Raw genomic sequence first — 19,717 nt, forward strand, 5'->3', positions numbered from 1 at the left:
TGTTTCAATTTGGTCTATCTTGCGGCTCTCTATTCTATTCCATTGGCCTACTCAACTATGCCTGTCTTTTAATAACTGTGTTATAACCTTAGTATGTCTGGCTTGCTGGAAGAATAAATCCCTTGGTATTTGCCTTCAAAATTATATAACTATTCTAGACCTTTGCTCTTAAATATGGATTTTAGGATTTGTTTGTCAAATTCCATAAAAACTCTGTGGGTATTTTGATTGAAATTGCATTGAACCTGTAGATTAATTTTGGTAGAATTGACATCTTTATGGTGCCTCTGCCACTACCAATGAGAGCATAAATTAAAGTTCTCCAAAAACATGTTTTCTCACACAATACACTTTCAGATAGAATTCTTGCAAGTATATGTCTAGCTGACCAAAACCAAGTCAAATGATGATGCCTTAAGTCTAAGAGCTAAAAATAGGAGTTCTGCCTTCTTCTGGGAAAGCAAATGAAGAGATGAATAGCCACATATATATGATGAAGGTACCTATATATTTAGTTCACTATATCATTCCCAAATGAGTATACTTTTTAAAAAAGATTTTATTCATTTATTTGAGAGGGAGTGGAGCACAAGCAGGGGAAGGGGGAGAGGGGGAGGGGGAGGGAGAGGGAGAAGCAGACTCCCCCCTGAGCAGTGAGCCCAGTGACACAGGGCTTGATCCCAGGACCCTGGAATCATGACCTGAGCAAAAGTGAGACCCTTAACCGACTAAGCCATCCAAGCACCCCTAAAATAAGCAAAATTTTGTTTCCTCCTTTTGTTTTTGTTTTGTTTTAAGATTTATTTATTTATTTTAGAGAGAGAGAGCAAGCTAGTGCAGGGAAGGGCAGAGGGAGAGGGAGAGAGAAATTTTAGCAGACTCCTCACTGAGCTTGGGGCCTGCCTTGGGGCTCAATCTCACGACCCTGAGATCATGACCTGAGCCAAAACCAAGAGTCGGAAGCTTAACTGATTGCACCACCCAGGGGCCCCTTATTTCTTCCTTTTGAAATCCTCTAAATTTTGCTTATTTTTTTCTCTTTAGCTGCTCTTATAGAAAGCTAGAAAAGTATTGAATAGAAACAGTGATAACAGACATCTTTGTTTTATCCTGATTTTAAAGTAAATGATTCTTATATTTCACCATTGAGTATAATATGGATTTTTGCTACATTTTTATCCAGTTTTTGGAAGTACTAATATATCATTTAAAAGCAAATAGTAAAAAAAAAGCAAACATTAATATTATCTCTTATTTTAGAAGCATAAGGGAGAAAAATATTTATAAAAGATTTTTACCTGCAGATTTAATTAGAGAAGACTTATATGGAGCTTAAAAACCTCTAAGTATAAAATAGAATTACGGGCTTTGGAGTACAACACTGTAATTATGATTCATCCTTAAAATAATCAGGAAATGGATGTCATGTTAATTTTAGAACGTTAATAAATAATCTTAAAACATCCAGTGCAGTAAATAAAATAAAAAATGTGGGCCAATATATGGGTTATATATTTAAGTCGTTTTCCCCCCTAAGGTTTTAAAGTAACATAATGTAAAATCTTTGAGCTTAAAAAACTTTTAATGTATAAATATGCTGGGCATCCCCTGACCTCTAATGCTCTGATACACAGGTAGGTATTACCTATGTGATGACTATGCACTCAGTAATTAGAGTGGTTTTTACTGGGTTTTAAAACCAATACTCAATAGCGCCATCTATTGTTGACACAGTGAAATTTAATAATAGTGGAAAGAAAATAGATTCTCAGATCTTCACATTGAAACAAATACAAGATATCTTCTAGCCCCAACTTTCTAAGCTTACTGATAAAGAATGTGAGGCTCAGAAAAGATAAGGGACTTGTCAAAAGCCACAGATTTCTTGCTAAAACTATGTATGCTGTTGCAAACTAAAACTTCTGGAGGTGATTTCAAAGGAAGGAAACATGGAAAAGCAATTTATCCTAGTGATCAAGTCTCAAGGGTTAAACTGTGCTGGTTTTGTTCCTGGCTCCAGTGCTGATTATCTTTGGGCAAATTAATTAACTGATCTGTGCTTCAGTTTCTACATCTGAAAATTGGCGATGCATGTACTTCTCAGGGTTTGTATCAGAAGCAGAAGCAGTAGAGAACATCAAGCATTGTGCTTGGTAGACAGTGACCAATAAAGGTGATATTATTTCTATTCACAAGTGGTAGCACTACTTTTGAACCCCCTCTATGACTTCAGCATCTGTGTTCTTTAAACTTGACTTCACTAGCCATCAGAAGAGACTGGAAATACCATACATACAAAATAAAACAATCAATGTATGCTTGATATCACAGTATAGATATAAATATAAGCCCATTGGCTTAGCAGAAGTTTTACAGCATTCTTTTATTTTGGGGAGAGAAGGAAGCTGGTTCTCATATTTGATATTGGAAAAGAGGTCCTTAGTTGTTTGTGTTATTGTTACTGTTTTGTCCAACAAGTTGCCTCTTGTGATAGACCCTATCCTCTTGACTTTGAGGGCGGGCACATGGCCAAAGCCTGCACAATCATAGCATCTAATTTTTCGTGGACACAGTGAATAGTCCAGAGGATGTGTGATGAAAATGGGCCAGTGTCCAGAGGAATCAGAGAAACGAGAGATGTGTGGTATCATGGACCCCACACAAATACATTCCGTAGGATACCTCATTCCTAATAAAGTGTGGTAGACACCCTTGACTATTTATTTATTTAAATATTTTATTTATTTATTTGACAGAGAGAGGCACAGCGAGAGATGGAACACAAGCAGGGGGAGTGGGAGAGGGAGAAGCAGGCTTCTCGCCGAACAGGGAGCCCGACGTGGGGCTCAATCCCGGGACCCTGGGATCACGACCTGAGCCGAAGGCAGATGCTTAACGACTGAGGCACCCAGGTGCCCCACCCTTGACTTTATAAATAATATTCCCTCTCCTCCTCTTCAGGAGAAGCCTATGTTTTGCAGTCTCTGTTGGAGATATATGTGATCGTGAGACTCACTGAGGCCAGTGGGATGTGAGTGAAATTTTTGAATGCCACTAATACAATTTGATCCTAAACCATTAATCATGTGCTTTTCCATTCTCTTTTCTCCATTCCTGCAGCCTGGAAAGCAGATGTGGCAGTGACTCTGCATTAACCTTTAGATGAGGACAACACTTTAGAAGATGAACATCTTAGAAGACCAGGAGAGAATGGGAAGAAATAGTTTTTTACAGTGAGTTACTTACTGGAAACACTATGTGTGAATGTGGTGTTAGACTGTAAAGTCAATGCATAAGACAAAAATCCATTTAGGGTCAGCCATAAAAAGGAATGAAATACTGATACATGAAAGAACCTTGAAAACATTATGCTAAGTGAAGAAGTCAGACACAAAATGATTCCATCTATATGTAATGTTCAGAATAAATAAATCTATAAAGACAGAAAGTAGATTAGTGATTGCCCGGGGCTGGTAGGGGTGAGGGGTAGACAGGGACTGCTAATGTGTACCAAGCTTCTTTTTAGGGTGATGACAATGTCCTGGAATTAGATAGAAGCAATGGTTGTGCCACTTCAAATATACTAGAAGCCACTGAAATGTACACTTTAAAGGGGTGAATTTTATGGAATGCAACTATCTAAAAAAATTCATTCAGGCTAAATTACTCTTGAAAGTTCTTCTCAGAGAGCCTAATACAACTAGTTTTAACTTTAGTGTAAAAAATATGTTGCCTTTTTAACTTTTACTTTGAGCTGAGTGCTAAATAAAGTAGTATGCTTGCACTGAGGAGCCCTCTTAACCAAAAAAAAAAATATATATATGTAATATATATGTTAATATATATATGTAATATATATATGTAAATATATATATATATATAACTTGAGTCATACTCACTCGTACGGATTCTCACATAAGGGATTGAGATTTTAAGTATCAAAAGGAAATGCGTGCTCCTGGGGATACAAGAAGAATTTCCAAGAGGTGCTCTGGCACAAATAGTTTTAAAATGAATTTCCTGATCCTCAACTTGCACGTTATCTTTTCTAAACTGATTTGTGGCTTAGCTGTCAAGTCCTTATGTCTTTTTGTCCTTTCTTACCTCCCACCTTTCAATTTACAGGAGGAAGGCATACACCTCTTGCTTGTTATAAATTCTTATGACGGTAAAAACCCCAAGGCGCCAAACCATCCGACAATTTGAGGTACTCGTGTTGGGAAAGCCTCCTTTAAGTCAGGGTACCATAAAATCGCTATAGAGCGTTGTATTTTTCCTTGCTTTATATTTTTGGCAAACAATTCAGAAGGAATTCAAGCCATTCCGTGACACGATAGTAGAATCCCTTTCATTCACTTCCACTTATGTAAAAGAACAATCTATAAAAAGGAACGCTAAGAACGGAAGCCAGTTTAAGACTCCATTTGGTAAGGAATTACTGGCTTCTCACCTCTGCGGCTGCGAAGAAAACCTCCCGGCACAGTGAAATAAAGCACGCGGCTGCGGACGGAAGACTCAGACGTTTGCAAGCAAACTCCTTCCCTGCGACCAACAAAAACGCGGTAGCGCGAGCTTTCCGTTACACTCGCGTTAATTGCAGCACATACATTTCTGCTCACTGGTTAAGTCCACGTTCGCTCGGTAGCCCGCTTCTAAAAGCATGGTTGTGTTCAAGCGATACCAGGCCGGCGCCACGGGAACCACTCTTCCGCGAGCAGGTGCCCCATGCCGTTCTGCCGGGAGCTCGGGAAGCAGAGCGAACAGCCACATTATTTCCCTATTGTTTCTAGGGAGAGGCTTTGGGGCTCCAAGCAGACCCGGCTCGCGTGCAAGGCGAGCGAGCGCCCGTCCACCACTGTGACAGACGGATCTCGAACGCCGACCTGTACGCTCGCCCCGAGCAGCTCTCTCGGCTTTGCCAAGGGCCCGCCTGAAAACCAGGCCTAAAGTCGCGCGTCTCCTGTTTGGCTCCGCCCACCAAGTTGGTAGCCCCGCCCCTCCCCGTAGGGGCCCACCCACCCCACCATTTCCGGCACCAGTCTTCCCACCGGCCTCCGTCGCTCTTCACTTCCCTCTCCTCGCCCTTTCCCCCCGCCCCCATCGCCTCCTTTAATACCGTCACGTGAGGGGCGAGCGCGGGGCCTGCCGGGACGGGCACTGCCGGTGGGTCAGGGTTCGGCCTCAATATGGCGGTTCCGGTCGGGCAGTGACCAAGGTTTTGCCGTCGGGAGGATTAACTGGCGATTGTCGGCGTCTCCACTTATCGGGGTGGAATGCGAGGACGCCGGGGCGAGCCCTGAGGAGCGGCGGTGCCGGGGAGGGGTCGGTGTTGTGTGCCCGAGAGCCGAGGCAGCGGCGTCTGTTCCTTCTATTGGTCTCAAGGCTTCGGTGTGGGGCCCCGCCCGGCCGGGCTAGGCCGGCGGGCGGCGGCAGTAGCTGCTGCAGCCGCAGGATCGGCCTCTGAGAGTGGGCCGGAGGGCGCGCGCCGCCGCTGCTTCTGCCGCGGCGATGGCCCAGTGTGTACAATCAGTGCAGGAGCTAATCCCGGACTCCTTCGTCCCCTGTGTCGCCGCTCTGTGCAGCGACGAAGCCGAGCGGCTCACTCGTCTCAATCACCTTAGCTTCGCGGAGTTGCTTAAGCCCTTCTCTCGCCTCACTTCGGAGGGTATGTGGTCTCCTCCCTTTTTCACTGTGCTCCCTCAAAGCCGGGCTGGGAGAAGGAAGTTGGGAGCGGGCAGGGAAGAAAAGGGCGATGTTTACATCTTGGAGCCGGTAGAGTGGCGTCTGGGGCTGGGGCCCCGCGGTGTCTCCGGCGGCGGCTGGGGGAGGGGCCATGAGTGAGGTTGTCAAGACAGCGCGGTCCTATCCTCCGGTTCTTCTGGGCACTTTCCTTCTTCCCGGGACAAGCCGAGCTGCTTGGTAATGAGAGGAAAGAAAAACATGAGCCCCAGAGAAGGGCATTGAGACGGTTTTCAACGGCCATAGGGAGGGAATTAGAAAGTTGCAAGGCGGGTAAGGGTAGGAAGATTGCTGCCTAAGTAAAGAAGACGAATCATCTTCCTCTGGGTGTTAAACTGGACTTTCAAAGTTGTCTTGAATATTACATTCTTCGGGTAATGGGGTCTGTCTCTTTCTAAGCTTCTGTTTAGTTATTTCATGTATTTTCCTTGAAAATATAAACATTTTAGTAGGTATATAATATTTAACCTCTTCCCAAAAAATGTTACGAAAATAATTACTTGTAATAGCCTTTTGCTTGATGGACGAGGAAGTAAGGACAAGTTGTAATTAATCTAGATAGTTGGAGTTGAATAGATTTATAGGAATGGAGACCCCTAAAATTTAGCTTTTCAGATAAAAGTTTAATTAACAGGAGAAATGTGTCTTTTATTTAAGAGCTACCTGTTTTCTCCACCTTTAGGTTCTTTATTAGGGAGAAATAAGCATAGTAAAACTCCCGACTATTTAACCAATAATATATCTGCCTTTGTGAACAGAACATAAAGTATAGGTGAAGTTCTTTGTTAAGGGCTGTATAAAATGAAGGGTTCTATAACAAGGCTGTGTCAGGCGAACGACTATGATGTTTATTTGGTTATGATGATTTCTCCACAAAAAGTGCTGTGCCATAAATTTATGTATTTACATGCCACAGGTGTGTATTCTTTGGGAGAATAGCTCCGTAAGTTCACTTTATTATTTAAAGGAGAGCAGGAGCTGTCCAAAAAAAGTTTGGGAACTCTTGGATTTCTTCAGCTTGTACCTTAGTGATCAATCTCAGCTCCTCCAGTGTTATACTAAATCAACAAGAACAACAAAGTGCCCTACATTCTTAAAGTCTTTTAAAAAATGTGAGAATCTGTTTGACTTTGATGTGTATGCCCTTTCCTGCTTTTTAATAAAGAATAATACTAATACCTGATACCTGCTGTATTTAGCTTTTCTCTTTTAGTTCTCATTGAATAATATGAGGTAGCTAACTTACCACCATTTTAAATTTGAGGACATTGAAGCATAGAGATGTTAACTTGTCCACAGTCTTCCATGTGGGAAAGATTTAAAAACAGGCAGTGTGACTCAGGGTGTTCTTAGCTCATCTTATCTCCTGGCAATAGAATTGTTTATTCACACTAGAGAGCAGTGCTATCTAGTAGAAATAAAATGGGAGTCACATACACAATTTTAAATTATTTAGTAGTCACATTATAAAAAAAGTTAAACAGGTGAAATTAGTTTTAATATTTCCAAAATGTTAGCATTTCAACATGTAATCATTATAAAACATCTTTGTATTTTACATTCTTTTTCTGTTGCCAAGTCTTTGAACTTTGGTGCGCATTTAGACATTTATATTTTAGTTTGGACTAGACATTTCAATTGCCCATTGACCACATCTGGCTTCTGCCTTCTACATTGAATGGTGCAGTGAATAGGGGCTCACTTCAGTATTCTGATTTCCTTCTGTAAACTGCAAAAGATTTAGGGAAGAAATACAATGAATTGGACTTTCATCCTTGAGTAGACAGTTGGTGGAAAGGAAAAGTGCCAGCATTGCCTGTTGAGGAGGGGTGAGGTTAGAATGGCATGGGCAAAAGGTGTAAATTATGGTTGAGTGGTTGGGGAACAGTGAGGAAACTGTCCCTATCAGAGTACAGGATAGTAAGGGAAGATGCCTAGATGAGGGAGGGTCTTGAATTCTAGGAAAGGGATTTTGGATTTCATATCTATTGGTTAAGTGTATAGCAGTCATAGATTCTTGAGCAAGGGTATCAAATTGGGGAGATGAGAATTGTTTGGTTTATAAGGGTAGATAGTAGTTGATAACAATTTCAAAGTTCAAGAGAATTAGGGCATAGACTTTGGTGGTGGCATTAGAAATTTGGTGAAAAGGACTTAATTTTTCTGTGGTTTAATTTTTTGGCTGGTAAATAAATTTTGGGGTTCTTTGCCATCCAGAAAAGCCTACTTTTTTTTTTTGTCTCAAGTGTGGGGATTCCTCGAAGTTAGCTTATCTTTAGGCAGTGAGGCATGAGAATATAACTTCAGGCACATAATTTAAAAATACAACTAACCAAAACAGCTAAAATTTCCTTAGAAGGAGAAAGGAATGTTTAAAAAATGATTGGACTGCATTTCTGGCCTGCAGGTATTTGAGGTCAAAACTTGCTTTGACTACTGAGGTATCAATGTACACTGTTGAGTATTTCCAGGGGACTTTTTTTTTTTTTTTAGATGTCACTAGAGAAACACATGGTTTAAAACTGTACTGGGAGGGTTGAGAAAACAAATTTGAATACCATCCATGTGTAGTGCCTTACAAATACAGTTTAGACCTGATGTATTAGGCAGTGGAGAACCATTCTAGATTCCTTGGATACATTTTTTTAAACGCAAGTATTTATTTATATTAAATAACAGCAATTAGATATATTTTTATGATCGTTATGCTAGATATATGTTTGAAACTTAAAGAATATATATTTGTCATTTCAACACAAAGTTTGTAATCATAATACTGCTTGAGAAATTTCCACTGGCCATCCATTCAAAGAGTAGTGGTGGTAGTATTACTTAACCAAACCTCACTGTTTTGCTGCAATCGTGATAGTTCTTTAATAATTCTAAGCAGTTTTCAACACATCATTTAGACATTTATAAGACTTAAGAAAATTTAACTTAAACACCAACTTTTGAAAGTACTTGGTTTTTACTTTCAAAAGGTATATATTACTATTTTTAAATGGATTAAATTTAAGGGTTTAAAAAGAATAGAATGTAATTTTTATGTAAATCTTGAATATTTTCTGAAGGACCTTTGAAGGATACTTACTGCCTCTTGTTTTCTTAAGTTTCTTTTAAAAAGTATTTCATCAAGTTTTTTCATCAAGCTTAACTACTTCAAGTACCAAACTGGGTAAATTCAAGTCAAGTTTTCAAAATTTAGATATATATGTTGTTTGTGTCATTTTTGTACAAGTTATGATTTTTACCCAGCAATTGAGGTTTGCTTTATACAGTAAAGTTTCTTGTGCTAGGTAAAAACATAAAAAATACCATTATTACATTTTTCAAAATATGTTCCATAGAACACCCGATGTATTATCCGTTCTCTGGAAATGAATTTTGTGATCCAATAAGTTACCTTAAAATAGATGTGTTTGGGAGAATTACAGTGTCATTTAGCACATTAAAGGCTCTCGGAAGACCTGGTATAAAGAGACCTTTTAAAAACTTAATCCTATATTTCTCAAATTTACTTAAACCTGGAATTGATTTTTCTAAAACAACTCTTAACTAGCTTGAGGAAAAAGTATTCCATGGAACTGCACATACTAGGAAATGTTACTTCATAATAACAGTATTCAAGAAATTATATGGTAACTTATAAAAGTAAGACAGTGGTAGAGCTGAATTTTATTTTGAAATTGAGATGTTATGTGATATATAAAGTCAGCTTTTGTGATGTTGTACTCTTAATTAAGCTGAGCTTTTGAATTTTTTGTGTGTGATTTTTTAAGAGCATATCTCTTAATCATTCTTAGTTCTTACCTTCCTTTTTATTAGGTTAGTTTTGTGATACTCCCGTGTTTTACTTATCTATTGTTGTATAACAGATTACTCCAAAATTTAGCACCTTGGGGGGAAAAAAAAAGCATTTATTTAAAATCTTTCAGTTTCTCAGGAATCTGGGAGTAGCTTAGCTGGGTGGTTCTGGCTCAGGGTCTCTCTTGAGGTTGCAGTGGAACTGTCGGCAGAGACTATAGTCATCAGGGGCTGGAGGATCTGCTTCCAAGCTCACTCATGGGATTGTTGGCAAGTCTCATTTCCTCACTAGAAGTTGTCCCGAGACCTCTGTTCTGTGCCATGTAGGCCTCTCCACAGACTCCCTGAGTGTCCCCATGGCGAGGCAGTTAGATTCTCTCAAAGGGAGGGATGAAAGAGAGAACCCAAGGTAAGAGCTGTACTCTTACAATGTTATTTCAGAAGTAATAATGCCCTTGCTTTTGCTGTGTTCTACTGGTCACATATGCCAACGCTGGGATGTGGGAAGGGACTACACAAGAGTATGTATAACACAAAATATTGCATCATTGGGGACCATTTCAGAAGCTGGCTGCCACATCTGTTAACTCATTTCTGGATTTATTAGTAGGATTATCTAATAAATCACCTCTGAACATAGAATGTCTTTTTTTTTTTTAAGTACCTTTACCTTCAGCGAGCGGCTCTAACTCACAACCTCCCTCCCCAAACCAAAAGTCAGTGCTCTGTGGACTGAGCCAGGCAGGCACCCCTAGAATGTCTTTTTTTGTGTTAACACTTAGGAATACTAAAAGATAATTAGCCAATTTAAAATTTTGAGAGACGTTTAATACACACATGGCTACTTCTGTTATTTAGCAATTATAGACCAACTTTAGGGAGAATACTTAATATTTTCTTAAAATATCAGAAATACAACATGGTATTTTCATTTTTTTCATTTGCTCTATTTCATAGACCAGCTGAGAAGTTTACTTAGAGAGGCTTGTGTGTGTTTATTTAAATTAGAAAACAATGAATTCAGAGAAGCGAATTTCCTACTACCCAGCTCCCCACTATGCAGAACCAACTAATATTAATCTTTATGTCATATTTACATTGTATTTTTTCCTTTAACAAGAAATCAAACATTATACGATTGAAGTCCCCTTTCCTACCTTCTTTCATTGTGGGCAATCATAATGGAATTTGCATGTATACTTTCTATATATGTATTTATTCTTATAAGTACACATATTTATACCATATATACTATTTTTAAAAGATTATTGTCTATTTTTAAAAGGAGGTATTGGGGTGGGAGAAGGGATCTGGGCGTTATGGGTTTTTTGTTTTGTTTTGTTTTTTTAAGTAGACTTTATTTTTTAGAGCAGTTTTATGTTCATAGTGAAATTGAGCAGAGAATACAGTTTCCATATACCTCATGTTCTAGCACATACACAGCATACCTACTATCAACATCCTGCACCGGGGTGGGCATTGACTTTTTTGATGGTGGAATAGGGCTGAGAATGCAGGCAGTACACTAGGAGAAGCAGAGGAAGCCCACATGCAGCACTTAATTTCCCTTTCTTCCCCTTTACTGTTTTCAGCAGTGATACCACAGATCTCACAGGTCACACTGCCCTGCACTGGTCTGAGGGTGAGGTGAGAATTAGGGTTTTGGTATGGATGGGGATTGGTCCCTGGCAGGTCCAAACATAGGGGGAAGGAAAGGACCTACAAATAGGAAAATTGGGAGCAGTAGCATTGTGGGAGGTTAGACTGTCTAGCTAGCCCTTTTGGTGTATAAGGAAGTATTCTAAGTCAGTTGTATTTCTGGAAGACTGTTCCATTTGGAATTTCTGCTTTTTTCTTTTTTTTAAGATTTTATTTATTTGACAGAGAGAACAAGCAGGGGGAACAGCAGGCAGAGGGAGAGGGAGAAAGCAGGTTCCCTGTTGAGCAGGGAGCCCAATGTGGGGCTTGGTCCCAGGACCCTGGGATCATGACCTGAGCCGAAGGCAGATGCTCAACTGACTGAGCTACCCAGGCGACCCCCCTTTTTAAAAAAAAAAAATTTTTTTTTTTAAGATTTTATTTATTTATTTGGCAGAGAGGGCGCACAAGCAAGGGCAGCAGCTAGCAGAGGGAGAGGGAGAAGCAGGCTCTGATGTGGGGCTCGATCCCAGGACCCCGGGATCATGACCTGAGCCGAAGGCAGATGCTTAACTGACTGGGCCAACTAGGTGCCCCCCAAATATTTATTTATTTATTTATTTGACAGAAAGAGCACGACCAGGGGGGAGGGGCTGAGGGAGAGGGAGCTCCCCGCTGAGCAAGGAGTTGGATATGGGACTTGATCGTAGGACCATGGGATCATGCCCTGAGCCTAAGGCAGATGGCAGATGCGTAACTGACTGAGCCACCCAGGTGCCCCCTCTGTTTTCTGATTTGAGCATTCTTTTTGTGAAGTATTAACCCAATTATTTATTGTTGTTGTTATAGTTGGGTTGTTAATGCATTGTGTAGAATTAATTTCAAGGTTTTTCCTTTTTTTTTTTTTTTAAAGTTCATATGAGAGATCCTAATAATCAGCTTCATGTAATCAAAAATCTGAAGATAGCAGTAAGCAACATTATCACCCAACCACCTCAGCCTGGAGCCATTCGGAAGCTTTTGAATGATGTTGTTTCTGGCAGTCAGCCTGCGGAAGGATTAGTAGCTAATGTGATTACAGCAGGAGATTATGACCTCAACATCAGTGGTATGTAATAAGGTTTATTATTTAAGTAAAGTTTTCTTTTGTTAGAAAAAGCAGTTCTGTATCTTGGAAATCATTCAACAAACACTTAAATGCCTACTGGGTGCTAGGGGCTGGGAATACAGTTGTGGAAAAAACAGTTCTTGTTTTTATGGAGGTTACAGTCAAGTAGACAGCCAACTATGAACTTCATGATTTCATTTTATATTTTTATAATGAAAATGTTTTTGTAGTTCTCCTTGTAAAGTTAATAGAAAGCTCCATGAGGGCAGGAACTTAGGCTCTTTATTTTCTTTCCAGTGCTTAAAGTAATGTCTAAAACATAAGCATAATAAATTTTTTTTTTTTTAAAGACTTTATTCATTTATTTGACACAGAGAGAGAGAGAGAGAGCAGCAGGCAGAGGGAGAGGGAGAAGCAGCCTCCCTGGCTGAGCAGGGAGCCCGATGTGGGGCTCGATCTCAGGACCCTGGCATCATGACCTGAGCCAAAGGCAGACGCTTAACAACTGAGCCACCCAGGCGCCCCAATAAATATTTCTTGAATGAAAGAACTAGCAGTAGACAAAAAACATTTTTTTTGTGACATAAGTAATACTAAAATAAAGAACATTAAGTTTATTTTACTTTTTATCCAGCTTAGTGTTAAGTTGAAGAAATTTTTATAACATATGAGTATATATTTAATCTTTTTAAAGTGTTTATTAATCTGATTTAAATGGTTTATGTTTTCTTAATAAGATTGGTAGGTGAAATATATTAATATGTAAAATGAGTTGGCAATGTTTGGTGTGACTCTTTTCTAGTATGAAAAAGGCCAGAGAAATGGAATAGACTTTTAGAGGGAAAAGATTAAAAGTACATCATCTAATCAGGATATTTCAGCAACCTAATAAAATAATCTTTTTAGGTTGGTATAATTTATAATCTAATTATTTTAGCACCTGCTTGCATTTCCTTAAACATTCAAAGAGAATTTAAGTGGTATCTTTTAGGTCGTAAAGTTAGTTGGTCGCACTTGTATAGCTAGAAACGTTTGTAGAATTATTTTGTTTAGATATCTTTCTATGTTATTAGCTTTAATTCCAGCAAAAGTTAATTTGATTATTTTAAGTTTAGAATATTATGGTTATCTTTTACATGTTAAAAGAATCTGAATTTCAGGTTATGTATTTGAGCAGTTCCTGGCATAATATGTTTTAACACAAGACAAATTTTTGGATATTTCTGGGAGTAAGTGTTGGAATTTGAACTATTGTTTCCCTGTCACCATGGAAAATTCATGTTGAAATGTGAAGGACAATAAATGCCAGAGTGTCCAAGTTTTTATACTACTGTAGTCATTAGTTAATTGGATAATTTGAAGAAGTCACTTATTCAGACTTGGTTTCATTTTTTGATAACAAGAGAATTTATTTAGATTCTTTCTTAAGGCCTTTCCTAGAACTTTAATCCTGTGATTCTGTTTCATGGGGTCTTTAACACTTTCGTGATTCTTGCAACAAATATTTATTGATTTCCTACTATATGCCTTGCTTCGCAATAATAGAGATGAATAAGACGTTATATGAGTTCATAATCTGGTGGGGAGATAAACATCTAAATCAGTAATCATAATACATTCTTTTTTTTTTTTTTAAAGATTTTATTTATTTTTTAACAGACAGAGAAACAGCGAGAGAGGGAACACAAGCAGGGGGAGTGGGAGAGGGAGAAGCAGGCTTCCCGCTGAGCAGGGAGCCTGATGCGGAACTCCATCCCAGGTCCCTGGGATCATGACCTGAGCCGAAGGCAGACGCTTAACGACTGAGCCACCTAGGCGCCCCAATCATAATACATTCTAATTTACAGTATCTTATAATCATAATACATTATGACAGGGATGTGGCATATCTGATATGCCAGAGTGCTAAGGGGGCACAGAGCGGGATTAACTATCATATTTAAAAAACAAAATTTTTTTTTTAATACTGCAAGTATCTTCCTAACCTCTAAAGGTACACAGTACCTTTTACTTTAAAAAAATTATCAAAATGATATGTGCACATAGATAAAATGCTGAAAAGACTTGTGCTCCCTGAGTCTCTGCCCCACCAATTCTTTTTTTAAAGATTTTATTATTTGTTTGACAGAGAGAGCACAAGCAGGGGGAGCTGCAGGCAGAGGGAGAGGGAGGAGCAGGCTCCCCACTGAGCAGGGTGCCTGATGCGGAACTCCATCCCAGGACCCTGGGATCATGACCTGAGCTGAAGGCAGATGTTTAACCGACTGAGCCACCCAGGTGTCCCTGCCCCACCAGTTCTTTTAGTGGTTTCCTCGGGTATTTAGTTAAGCGTTTTTTGTTTTGTTTTGTTTTTAAGATTTATTTATTTAAGAGAGAGAGAGTGAGCGAGCAGGGGAAGGGGCAGAGGGGGAGGGAGAGAGAATCTCAAGCAGGTTCCACACCCAGTGCAGAGCCCAGTGTGGTGCTCAATGCAGGGCTTGATCTCACAAACCCTGAAAGCATGACCTGAGCTGAAATCAAGAGTTGGACGCTTAACCGACTGAGCCACCCAAGTGTCCCTTTGTTTAGTGTTTTTAGGTACTATCTCTATATGGCTGGCTATGGCTTAATCAATTTTAAATTTTATTTATTGATTTCTCATTATAATTGATGAAGATTTTTTTTTAAGTTTTTGTTTTTTTTTTTAAAAGATTTTAGTTATTTTTGCAAGAGAGATTGAGAGAGAGAAAAAGAGGGAGAGAGAGCACGAGTGTGGGGAGGGACAGAGGGAGAAGCAGACTGCCCACTGAGCAGGGAGCCTGACACGGACTCGATCCCAGGACCCTGGGATCATGACCTGAACCGAAGGCAGACGCTTAACCATCTGAGCCACCCAGGCGCCCTATAATTGATGAAGATTTAGCTTAATTATCCCCTCTTGTCCTTTCCCCATCTTCCTAATGTAGTTTTCAAAATTTTTGGTTAAGAATGCTGCAGTCTCGGGTCAAAATGGCGAGCGGGCCTGCTGTTGTAGCATCAAGCCAATGGCTGGAGGGTATTCGAAAGTGGTACTACAGTGCTGCGGGGTTCAATAAACTGGGGTTAATGAGAGATGATACAATATATGAGAATGATGATGTGAAAGAGGCCATAAGAAGGCTTCCTGAGAACCTTTAGAACGACAGGATGTTTCACATTAAGAGGGCACTGGACCTGACCATGAGGCATCAGATCTTGCCTAAAGAGCAGTGGACAAAATATGAGGAGGATAAATTTTACCTTAAACCATATCTGAAAGAAGTTATTTGGGAAGGAAAAGAGAAAGAAGAATGGGCAAAGAAATAACATGGAGTTGAAATCTGTGGTTGCAGCTGCCCTCAAATATTTTTAAGAAGTTGAATAAACCTGAAATATACAATTTAGAACTAAAGGGGCTGCAAATGTATTACTTTAAATAAATGTCTATTGTGATTATTAAAACAAGCATTTGGTTAATATTCACTGTTTACAATATTAAGATTAAACATTATTCGCTTCTTTATTTCAAAGCCAAATATTGGGCTCAGTTTGTTCTTATCACTTTGTTTTTTTAGGACTTAGTAATTGCCTTTTTTTTTTTTTTTTAAGTAAACTAGGCCCAACGTGGGGCTTGAACTTAGACCCTGAGATCAAGAGTCACGTGCTCTACAGACAGAGCCAGCCAGGTACCCATAATTATTATTTATTAGAGAGAGAGAGAGCATAAGCAGGGGTAATGGCAGGCAGAGGGAGAGGGAGAAACAGGTTCCCTGCTGAGCAGGCAGTCCGAATGGGGAACTCAATCCCAGGATCCTGGGATCATGACCTGAGCTGAAGGCAGATGCTTAACTGACTGAGCCATCCTGCTCAGCGGGGAGCCTGTTTCTCCCTCTGTTCGCGTGCTTGTTCTCTCTCTCAGGGTCATAAAGTGGAGCCATGCTCAGGGTGCAGTCTGCCAGGATGCAGTCTGCTTGGGATTCTCTCTCTCCCTCTCCCTCCCTGCTCTGCACATGCTCTCTTTCTCTCTCTCAAATAAAAATAAATATATGAAATCTTAACAAACACACACACACACACCGGAGAGCACCTCATAGTAATATATAAAGATTTTCTCCCTTCTTATACAGCTGCATGGTACATCCTTTAATGGATGTGCCATATTTTATTTCACCAGTCCCCTCCTGATGAGCATATGGGATTTCTAGTCTTTTATTACAGATAGTGTTTCACTGAATAGCCATTTTGGAACATTTAATTTGTTTATTCAGAACTCCTCAAAAAACCCCAGAAACTCCTCAACCTCATCATGAAACAAACACCTTTTTATATATCTACAACTTACCTATTATTTGTTAATTTGAAGCAGCAGCGAAGCAGCAAAGTAACTAAAAAAATAAAGTAGATAGAGAACATTTCCGTGTATCTGTAAAGATTCCTTCCTATTTAACCAAATTTTCTTGTCCTTGGTGCTGAGTGAAAATATACAATAATTTTCTAGACAGACTAATTTTCACTGATTTGGGGGGGAAGATATAGGATATTGGTTGGTTAGAAAATTGGTTTTTGTAACAGACTAGTATTGTCATTTATTCTCCAATTTTTGCCACTTTTCATATAGATTATAATATTTCTGGGAATGCTTTTTCTCTCATAGCAGTGAACATGAAATGGTTACAGTGATAGCCCTCCTAAACAATATATGAGTTATTCTCATAAGGTATTTGTTGGAGTGAAAATTATATATATATATATATATATATATATATATGGCACCAGGTTAGATATTACTATTTGGTCAAGATGAATGGTTCTTTTTCCCCTTTACCTTCCAGTTGGTTAATGTAGTATTATAATGTGAACAAAGTATATTTGCTGTTTTCAATGATTAAGATGAAAGGTTTGGTAATCAGCATAAATAGCTGGGAATGGAGTGTCTTTATTTGTTTATTTTTTGAAGGTTTTATTTATTTATTTGACAGAGAGAGACATAGCGAGAGAGGGAACACAAGCAGGGGGAGTGGGAGAGGGAGAAGTAGGCTTCCCGCGGAGCAGGGAGCCTGATGCGGGCCTTGATCCCAGGACCCTGGGACCATGACCTGAGCAGAAGGCAGACGCTTAATGACTGAGCCACCCAGGGGCCCGGAATGGAGTGTCTTTTAGTAAAATTGATTTAGATAATCTTTTTAAACCTTGTGAAATGACCAGTCTAATGACTTAACTTTAAGTAAGTTTAAAAAAAAAAATCGTAGAATGCTTAGCATGGAACAAGGGAGGTTTGACATTTTAAGGATTGCATTATATACATTTATTAAAAAGTGAAAATACACCTCTTTATATTTGATTATATAAGGTAAGTATAGTTTGAAATTTCATTTAAAGAGGTTTTGTTATTGTTATACTCAAGTAATCAAATTATAAGGTAGAGGTTGTCAATCTTAACCACTATTGACATTCTGAACCAAATAATTCTTTTTTGTGGGGAGCTGTCTTGGTCTTTTCATTGTAGGATGTTTTGCATCATTTCTGATGTATTTCCCTAGAAGCCAGTAGCACCTGTCTCCATCCCTAGTTGTGACAACCCAAAATATCTCTAGACATTGTCAGATATTTCCTGGGGGTCAAAATCACTCTTGGTTGAGAAAACATTGCTTTGAAATGATATTTATGAAGAAGAGCCACTTGTGACAACGTGACTAGTGGCAGAGGCACAAAACTTTATTCTAGGATCTTTTTACTCATATAGGTAATATTTAACGGATGAATAGGTAAGTAGGTTCTGGGATCATTGTACAGGTTTAGGAATAAGTCAGTTTTATTTTTGCAAATATGTATATATGTAAACCTTAAAGAAGAGGTGAAATCTTAAAGAAGAGGTGAAAAATTTTTATCTTTAAGTACAAGTGAAAAGTACTTATTTACTGCTGGGAATTATCTTTCACACCTTTTACGAGTATGGACTTAAAATATTGTCTGTTGTAGATTGAGAATTTTAACTATTTTATTTTAGCTACTACTCCATGGTTTGAGTCTTATAGAGAGACCTTTCTTCAGTCGATGCCAGCATCAGATCATGAATTTCTGAACCACTATTTAGCCTGTATCCTTTGACCTTTGCGTTTTCTTAAAATGAAATGTTTTGGAAGTTATCAATCTCAGAAATAGTTCTATGAAGGCAAAATTATTGAGAGGATATGGAGAATGGAGAAATTATTTTTTATTGATGATGCTTCAAGATTTTGTCATTGTTGTTTTGTTAAATGGCACTTTAGATACAAGACTGGTTGCAAGAAGTTAATTTTTTAGTACAAAGTAAGAATACTTTTCTCCAGCTCAAATATTCCACATTTAATAAGTTTCTAAGCCATTTTACAAAGAGGAAAGGTAAACTGTCAGTGTTAACTGCTTTTGCTGATTGCCTCAAAATTAATTGCTTATGCAGAAACTCATATTTAAAGATAGTTTTCCATTTTTTTAGTAACCTGTTTTATAGCTGTTAACCTCTTCTGACCATTATGGCTTTTTAGTTTTCTTAATGAAGTTGCAGAGAGAAGTTAAGAGGTAGGATAGATATGAAATTGCAGTGAGATGGATTGGGGGAGGAACAGGATTCAGCAGAGTTGTTGAGGATGTTGATGTATAATTTTGATACTGTTTATTTTTATGTTCATGGATTCCCTTATATATGTAAATGACCTAAAAATTGTTAACAAAAAACTAAGATTTAAAACCTTGAATTATTTGGAAATGTTGGAGGAATTATTTTGTGTTTGCAGTGAAAATCTATGAAATCAGACTTTTTTTAGCTTGAAAAATAAAGTTTTATTTTAATAGGATAAATATCCTATTAAGGATAAGTGATAATTACCTTAATTAAGTGATAATTACCTTAATATGGTTTATAAGGTATGTTGGTAGCATCATCTAGTGAAGCTGAACCTGTGGAACAGTTTTCAAAGTTATCACAAGAACAGCATCGAATTCAGCACAACAGTGACTATTCCTACCCCAAGTGGTTTATACCAAATACCCTTAAATATTATGTACTTTTACATGATGTAAGTGCAGGAGATGAACAGAGGTAAGCTTTATTTTTTTAATTTAAAATTTTCCCTGTTAAATGACTAAACATTAGTTTGGACATGGCTTGTTTAAATTTTAGATGTATTTTTTATCTAAGAAAGTAAAAGCTTATTAATAAAACATTTAACTATATCTTTTATTCCAGAGTTATATTTGACAACAGAGTCATTTTATGTTAGATTTCATGTGCATATCCAAACTTCCCTTTCACTATATATCTCTGTTACTACAATGTTTGTACAAAAGTGCCTGCCATTTTACACCTATAGGTCTTATCTGTTATTTCTTACTTTAAATTATTTCCAGTGTTTTTCTTTTCTCCTTCCCAGATTTTCTCTTACTTTTCACTTC

The 19,717-nt window shown here is 38.5% G+C and overlaps 1 protein-coding gene, 1 long non-coding RNA gene and 1 pseudogene across 2 annotated transcripts in view; all 3 read left to right on the top strand.

Annotated features, from left to right (window-relative positions):
- The window catches only part of LOC118004572, a 29,535-nt gene extending 26,745 nt beyond the window's left edge, over window positions 1–2,790 (top strand). The window contains exon 3 of the long non-coding RNA XR_004677623.1: window positions 2,757–2,790. This is a non-coding gene — a long non-coding RNA (uncharacterized LOC118004572). The remainder of the gene's footprint in view (window positions 1–2,756) is intronic.
- A 2,374-nt stretch (window positions 2,791–5,164) lies between these two features.
- TRAPPC8 (trafficking protein particle complex 8) overlaps window positions 5,165–19,717 on the top strand; it is an 83,475-nt gene continuing 68,922 nt past the window's right edge. The window contains exons 1-4 of the mRNA XM_034995974.1: window positions 5,165–5,665; window positions 12,095–12,289; window positions 18,294–18,383; window positions 19,190–19,364. Coding sequence (XP_034851865.1) covers window positions 5,509–5,665; window positions 12,095–12,289; window positions 18,294–18,383; window positions 19,190–19,364 — 617 coding nt within the window. The 5' untranslated portion in view covers window positions 5,165–5,508. The remainder of the gene's footprint in view (window positions 5,666–12,094; window positions 12,290–18,293; window positions 18,384–19,189; window positions 19,365–19,717) is intronic.
- Window positions 15,112–15,881, top strand: LOC118004570 (annotated as a pseudogene).

The sequence above is a fragment of the Mirounga leonina genome, unplaced genomic scaffold (genome assembly GCF_011800145.1).
Source record: "Mirounga leonina isolate KUSES-001 unplaced genomic scaffold, KU_Mleo_1.0 Mir_93, whole genome shotgun sequence".
NCBI classification, from domain to species: domain Eukaryota; kingdom Metazoa; phylum Chordata; class Mammalia; order Carnivora; family Phocidae; genus Mirounga; species Mirounga leonina.